Here is a 7774-nt window from a genome sequence, read left to right on the forward strand (position 1 = left end):
CCAAATATGCAGTCGAAGGGGCAGAAAATAATAATAATTCCTTGCATTACAATAGGGCCTTGCACTGGTCAGTGCTCGGTCCCTAATAATGTTTTGAACAATAAAAACTATAATATTGCAGCCTGCTCAAAAACGGAGACCTCTCAAAATATAGCAAATATATGATGGATAAAATGTAAATACTACAACACATATTATTACAATGATCCATATATTATATTATATTATATTATGATTGTATTATAACAAATACTGTACATACAGTACAGATATATAAGTTATATATCTGTTATAACATATTATGTCCTCTAGTGTTTCCTCAGGAGCAGGACACTTATAGGTGTACATTAGCTAGCAGCTAGCTCAAAGGCAGAAGACAGCAGTATGTCCTCCTGCTGCTGCACACACACAGAAACCCGCTCTGTCTTATATTACATTGTGTTTAAAACATGTCCATTCATCTGGGATTCTAACTACGTATGACAAAGAGGAGCATCCAATGAATCAACCTCTTCTGAAGAGCAGATTAGCCACAGGGGACTCTCACGGACCCCCTAACTGGTCCCGACTGCTGGTGGTTTCATTAAATTAACTGATAAACGGTTTCGTCCGGTTGTCTGTCCGGTAGAAATCCGGTAACGCATCTTACCGGGTAGTTTGAGGGCACGGGACAGAGCTGCAGCCATTTCTCCTCCGTTCACAGCGACGTGAGGCAGCTTTGATGAACAGCGCGAAGACACCGACACAGCAGGTTGGAGCTGCGCCTGCCCAGATGCATTCTGGGATTTGGAGTTGTTTCCTGTGGTGTTGGATTCCTATACACAAAACATACTAACAAAGTATATTTAATACTTTATTTTTTTTAATTTAAATACTGAAGAAACCTCGCCGTGTGTTTAGTGTGTGACGTTACATATTTGTTCAACTATGTTTTATTTTTGAGACTACAGTTGGTGATGTCGTCATAGTAACACGTTATTGTCAGACAGTATATATGAGTTTATTATATTGAGTGCTGTATATTGGATCGTCTTCCAAATGTGTAAAGTAGGTCTATCACAAGAGCACTACAAATATCTGCTGCTCGCTGGAGACTCACTTTTAACAGTCTTTATTTATGATTTTTGTTTTATTTTTGAACATTGAGGGGTCAGGGAAGGTCCTAGTCCTGCGAGGCATCTAGCAAAGTAGACCAGTCACCTCAGCAGGCAGACCTGTGCCCTTTCAAAAATTCATCTCGTAAGTTGAACGAGGACACGGGCGTCACCCCGCGTCGTTATTTTCCTTACTCATCAGTTTAAGGCATAAGGAATCAACCGTCGAGGACAGACATAGACACCGTGACCAGCTGTTCTCTGCTAGGGTGCCGGCTGTATGACTTATTTTACTTTAGTTTCTCCCAACAGTTGGGTGTTACTGACTAACACAGTGTTATTGTGCAATGTAACACTGTGTTTTGATGACGGTTTATCATATTTGTGGCGCAAAACCATAGTATTTGTTGTAAGAATTCGGCGCAAAGGCTCATGGGTACTGTCATTAGCATTTTGTCCAGAGTAATCGATCGCTGAGTTTTTAATTTGTAAAGGGGGAGCCTGCGTGGTTCCGTTCACAATCAATTTTGTCGTGTGTTTCAAAATTGTATCGACGTGCCCTCTTTATTTCCAAGCACACGATCAACACGCAGTTAACTAAACATATAATCAAATCCAGACAGCCAGTTTGCGTTCTGGCGCAAATCGGCTTCCGTATTCCTCGGTAGAACTTCGCATGCGCGCATGCGTTGTGAGGCAGTGTGAGAAAATGGCAGACGTCTCTTTGGATGAAGTGATACGACAGCGCGGTATTAACCTCAAGGCACAAGCTAAACGGTATTTAAACTGCTACTACGCTGGTGGATGTTGTGTTATTAAGGACGTAGCAACTCGCAGGGACATTTCTAAAAGCGTAACGAGAGCTGAGAGCTGTTGGTAGAGCTAACGTTAGCCCATTGCAGCCAGCAGCGAGTACATCGTATAAGTGCTACGCTAGGTAGCTGGCATTAGACTTAGGCCTTTACGTCGTGGAGCCATTCGTCCCTACATTTGGTAAATATGCTAGTTATTGGGCAAAACTCACTTTTTAATCAAACTGGAATTTAGTAGTCGTGATGGCGCATACAATTGTAAAGCTGCGTCCAGTTAGCTCGTGATTGTAGCTTCTCTCTCTAGGCTTAGCTAAGCTAGTTAGCGAGCTAATATTTATGTTGGCAGCAAAGCAGCTCTCTGCGACCACGTAGTGAACAAACACGGTTCCTGGAGGGACTGGTTATGTTATGGTGGTGGTTTGTTAAAAACATCGTAATATTGTCCCTCCAACACTGTGAGCAAGTAACTTACAGCACAAATGATATTCTGAATTGGAGCCCAGTACTACAGCCATTGAACGCATCCCCACCAGTACTGTGTGGAGGACATGAAAATAATAAATAAAAATATAAACAGAACTTTGCTGTTGTAGGCGTTAGTGCCAATATATTGAACTCTGTGGACACCTCAACACTATCTTTACACAATACTAATGAGTATTATAGTATCATTGATGTACTTTGTTTTTTTATGTCTTTCTCCCAGGCCCATGTTTGGACGGGGTGCAGGGGGGGTCGGCAAGAGTTTTGACGCCCGGCAGAAGATTGGGGTTAATGATGTCAGACAGCGGCTTGGAGGTGGAGGTGGAGGAGGAGGAGCAGCAGGCAAGGGCCACCATTATGTCCTGGACCAAAAAAATGCTATGTTTTAGGGATTAATACTAAGTTTGCACCCCATCTTCTTCCTCTCTCATCTCAGGGTTTCAAGTGAAGGATGCCAGAGAAAAGCTGGCGCAGAAAGATGCTCGCTTCAAAATCCGTGGCAGGGGGGGAGGAGGAGCCGGAGGAGTGCAGGATGCTCGTCAGATGATCAACTCGCGCAAACAGGGGCAGAATCAGTTCAGTGTCCCTGCACAGACCACGCAAAAGACCGCAGTAACACACCAGCTACAGAGCCATGCGCTTGTGCCACAGATACAGATACACACCAACAATCTTGCCGGTGTGAACACAAGGCACTTTGCCCCTAATGTACAAGGACTGAGTGGGAGGGCTAGTGCAATGCCACAGCTGAGCAATAATAAGAGAATGATGGATGCTCGTGATAGGCTGAGCCTCAAGAGGAGCATTGGAGGGACACAGACACTGGCAGTTGCCACACCACCCCTAAAAATAACTAAGACTATCCAGGTGAGGTTGAAATAGGTTTCTTTTTGGTCATACAAGATCAGTGACACCGCCTGCATGTATGTATCCTTGTTTGGAGTGTAAAAACACATTGGCATTCTTGTTATACTCTAATGTTTGATGCTTCTTCTTACAGCAGCGTCCAGTAGGGATGTCAGGTGGAATACGTCCAGTTACACAGGTAGAGTTGTTTTTCTTCTCATGTGTAAACGTGATGGATAGTAATTCTGTTGATAAATTATTCTTCTGAAAGAGATCGCAATGTTTTCCTTGTGTAAGATTGTAAAAGATGGTACTAATGTAGAGTATTTTGTCTCCCACAGCCTGTCTCAAATGAACACGATGGCATCTCCACTAAACAAATGAAGATCACCACAGCTAATAGTATGCTACAGTCTCGGGTAAGAGCTGCTTCAGGACATCGGACCTGACCTTACTCAACACAGAGGCTCAAACACATACTTGAATTATTGCACATCTAGTGTCTGCTTCTTTGCATTAAATTAAAGTCTTCCTTTCCATTCCTTCATTTCATAAAGCCTGGTGCAGTCGGCTCCACATTCTCCATGTCAGCCCCGATCACCAAGGTGGTTAAAAATGATGCTTACACCGCCCCACGTCCTCCTGTCCCTGTGGCTCCCACCCGGCCCAACACCAGCATGGCCGCTGCCCGGTCCTCAGCTGCAGCCTTACAGCCAGTCTCCAGGACCCTCCAGCAAAGCGCAGCAGAAACCAGTACAACAGCTCCTACTCCTCCTCAGGTAGACATCCGTGATCCCTGATCTGTAGTTTAGTATGCACTCCTTTCCCACCCTTTGTAGCTTCTGACCTTTTGACTAACATTATTCAGTGTAATTTGCATTTATGTTGGATACAACAAGTCACTAACATTTCTAATTGAGCCTATTGAGAGAAACCAACCAAGTTAAGGTTGATTTGATATATTAGTAAGACAGTTAATTAGAAATCCCTACACGAACAGCTGTTTGTCCTGATTCATTTTTGAACTTCTTAATATTTATCAAAGGTTCCCTTGGCTAAAAAATACTTTTTCTTCCATTGAGCCGTGCCCAGGTTTAATCATTTTGTGAGCAATAACTTTAACTATTGCAAACAGCTATATGTAGACGTGTGCCTAAATTCTAAAATCAAAGACACGTATGTTTTAAAGTAGTGTTCTTAAAATAATTTGTTTTATTTTTATCCTTCCACAATAGGAATTTAATCCTCTCCCACACAAGCATTTGTTATGTCAGCCATTTTGTTTGCATATGCATGATCGTGTGGTGTCATATTTTTCTTTCCAGCCTGCTTTCAGTCCTTTGGAGGGGACAAAAATAACGGTGAACAACCTGCATCCCCGGGTCACTGAGGAAGACATAGTTGTGAGTAACTCGCACTGTTTGGCAATAACCTTTTGATCACTTTCATTTTCAATTATGTGCCGAGCGCTGTGGTGCTATGGTGACTCATTCATATATTTGTCCACAGGAATTGTTCTGTGTGTGCGGAGCCTTGAAGCGAGCACGACTGGTTAAGGTGGGCGTTGCTGAAGTGGTGTTTGTACGTAAAGAGGATGCCGTGAGCGCATACAGAAAGTACAACAACCGCTGCCTGGACGGTGAGTGCCAGTAGCAAGGACATGCACATCAAATGGCTGTCTGGGTTTTTGGTTTCTGTTTCGCATGCAAGTCAATGACTACAATATCCATGAGGAGTTTGCTGGTTAGGGACTTCATTGTATATGGTATGTTGTATATGTGTTTTTGTTGAACTGTAGGATAGCCAATTTATATGTTGTCAGCATCACTGAGACGACCATTAACCAGACAGTTTGGTTGTTTCTGTATGTCCTCTGTTTTTGTTTATTTTAATTATCTTTTTTTCTTGTCCACCTCCAGGCCAACCCATGAAGTGTAACCTTCATATTCAGGGAAATGTCATCACTTCTGATCAGCCCATTCTATTGTAAGTAAGCAAGCCCGCAGGCCTTCATTCCTTCATTTCAAATTAATCTGTAGTTGACTGTTTACACACACACATACTTGAGTTTGCATATTTCCTGTGAACTGTAATTTTACCCTACCTCGAGTGACTGAAATTCATGTTCCCCATTTATTCCTTTTTAAGTATAAAGAATAGTGCCCTTGCTTCTATTAAACTTGCAAGTATAATCACCAGTGACTATCCTGCTACTGCTTGAGTATTTTCAGGTGATTAGCTGCCTTTTGAAGCGGTTACTCAAATAACACATTTAATGATTGGATTATATAGTCCAAGCTCTGGATATAGTGTTTCCAACTGACCACTCGCAACAAGTTTTGATAAAAATCTGATGTAGTTAAGTTTAGCTTGTAATTGAATTGTGATTGCTATTGAATGCTGCTGTGTTTGTGTCTAATGACTCTTAAGGACTATAAGGCTTTTTTCATGATGACCAATCATTTTTTAGCTCTTGAGGAAATCTCACATGCCCCCCTCTCTCCTTGACTTCTGCAGGAGGCTCAGTGATACTCCAGGGATAGGTGGTGGTACAAAAAAAGACGGTCTGCCCCCCTCCTTGTCTCGCCCTGCCGGTCAGCGAGCCTCTTCTCAGCCCACTCCAGAGGTGGACCCCCAGACCATCCTCAAAGCTCTGTTCAAGTCCACTGCACAGTCCACCTCCACCACTGAGCCCCCAAGCTCACAGGCCACTGCCTTTCGCATCAAGATATAGCTCATGTCTAGTGTGAATACGCTGTCTGTTCATAAACATATAACTGCATTCTCAGTGTTCACATACAAACTGTGTTTTTCACCCTGACAGCGGCAGGCGGCGCGAGTTTTCTCATATGAAGCCGATTTTTACACATTTGATATACATGACTTCACTGAAATTCATGGATACCCAACATCTTGTTGTATGGTATCCAAATGTCACCTGTTTGTTCCTGAGATGGACCAGTGGAAAGAAGTGTGATGTGATTTGTTATTTTAATCCAATGTGGTGGGGGTTGCCAAATCAAACTCGATATGTAGGGATTTTTTTTATTTTTCATCAATTCGATGCCAAACTATAAGAATATGTTGAGTCATTTTAATACTCCAGTATAACTCCAGCTACCCAATGCCCCAAATTAAAAGGAAAGGAGTAAAAAAAAAAAAAAAATAGACCTAAAAGTCTAATTGACGGACACTTAGCAGCATTGAAAGATAGCGTTTAATGAGAGGAGGTCCCGTATATCCACACAGGTGTGTTCAGTTATATCATTGGACCATAGAAATAAAACAAGATAGACTAAACCTAAATAGAAGAAACACAAAACGGTAGATACAGCATCTTTCTGATCAGGCAGGACAATGAAGGTGTCCTCACCAAATCCTTGCCACAAGTCCATTCTATCCAACTTCAACTTGAGAAGAGGTCTTCCTATCCAAAATAACTGAAAACACTTGTGTGAGTCAGTCAGGGGTAGACAGAAGTGTAAACACCATAATTTCAGTAAACCAGTTATCATGCAGTCATTTATGTTGATACTATGTTTTTACCATCCCTGTGGCATCCAGATTCTTGTGTGCTCTGTGACTGGTTTTACCTGGTTGTCCAGTTTTGAAGCAGTATATGTTTAATTCTTTGTAGTATACATTACACTCGATTTCTTTCCAGGACTGTAAATTGCGTTCTGTTGCTTTCTTGGTATGTCAGTGAAGAAACTAGAGAGGTCAGATCTGTCTGTGAAATGTCGCCATTAAATATTTAGCTTTGTAGATGTTGTCTGAGACTCGTCTTTCCTGCTGCCCTTTGATCATCATACACATACAGCTTTCTTAAAACTTTGGACTAGTAATGGAATATACAATATTATAAACTTGACATATTTACAACTAAAGAGCTGTTGGGTTTAGTAATAGGTGATGTGCTCAAGATTTATTTTTTTACCTCAAAAGAACAAATGTCTTTAAACAATTAAAACTGCATGTAATGAATTCCTTATCTGAAAGGTTTAATGGCCTATTTTTGGTACAGTATTTATGGCTGTTAACAGAGGGGGTGGCTCAATGGGAGCACATTAGTGATGAGAAGACTGGTTCATTTAAGTAACCTGCTGTAAGAGTTTAGAGCAGGGGTATTCAATCAAAATTCAAACAGGTTCAGTTCAGAAAACTTTGTCAAGAACAGTCCAGGACAGCTCTATTGAGCCATGTCTTCACAGAGCCCGCAGTAGTGACGACTTCATGAGCTCCTTATAATAAAGTTATAAATCATTTTATATAAATATATAATTTCAGTATTGTTTGGGTTGTTTTTATATGTATTTAAAAAAACAAACATTTAAATTCCGTACTTGCTTTTAGTTGTACTTCCGGTGTGAAAGGTCACACCAAGATGGCGCCGTCCAAGAAGAAACATGGCAGTAGCCAGCCTTGTATCATTCCTGGAGGATTTACAGGTATTAATTGACAAAATCAACAGTATTATATTCAGTTATTCCCGCTAGCATACGGACTTATCCTGGGACAGAACCTCTCCTCGTCGTTTGT

The 7774-nt window shown here is 41.6% G+C and overlaps 3 protein-coding genes and 1 non-coding gene across 5 annotated transcripts in view; 2 read left to right on the top strand and 2 right to left on the bottom strand.

Annotated features, from left to right (window-relative positions):
• Nucleotides 1-757, bottom strand: part of fam234b (family with sequence similarity 234 member B) — a 6945-nt gene extending 6188 nt beyond the window's left edge. The window contains exon 1 of the mRNA XM_035655438.1: nt 650-757. Coding sequence (XP_035511331.1) covers nt 650-686 — 37 coding nt within the window. The 5' untranslated portion in view covers nt 687-757. The remainder of the gene's footprint in view (nt 1-649) is intronic.
• A 395-nt stretch (nt 758-1152) lies between these two features.
• LOC118323774 lies at nt 1153-1306 on the bottom strand. The gene has a single exon (XR_004796521.1). It is a non-coding gene; the product is annotated as a U12 minor spliceosomal RNA (small nuclear RNA).
• A 1398-nt stretch (nt 1307-2704) lies between these two features.
• On the top strand, nt 2705-7000 carry poldip3 (polymerase (DNA-directed), delta interacting protein 3; the record flags this gene model as incomplete). 2 transcript variants are annotated; one of them, XM_035654542.1, is given in 9 exon segments in its annotated part: nt 2705-2731; nt 2826-3256; nt 3390-3434; nt 3577-3654; nt 3793-4014; nt 4561-4638; nt 4745-4874; nt 5155-5221; nt 5753-7000. In XM_035654542.1, coding segments are annotated over 9 exon segments (1295 nt in total), but the record flags the coding sequence as incomplete, so codon positions are not given.
• A 568-nt stretch (nt 7001-7568) lies between these two features.
• The window catches only part of rrp7a (ribosomal RNA processing 7 homolog A), a 1800-nt gene continuing 1594 nt past the window's right edge, over nt 7569-7774 (top strand). The window contains exon 1 of the mRNA XM_035654545.1: nt 7569-7683. Within this exon, the coding sequence (XP_035510438.1) occupies nt 7620-7683 (64 nt within the window). The 5' untranslated portion in view covers nt 7569-7619. The remainder of the gene's footprint in view (nt 7684-7774) is intronic.

The sequence above is a fragment of the Morone saxatilis genome, unplaced genomic scaffold (genome assembly GCF_004916995.1).
Source record: "Morone saxatilis isolate NCDOM2014 unplaced genomic scaffold, NCSU_SB_2.0 Contig14, whole genome shotgun sequence".
NCBI classification, from domain to species: domain Eukaryota; kingdom Metazoa; phylum Chordata; class Actinopteri; family Moronidae; genus Morone; species Morone saxatilis.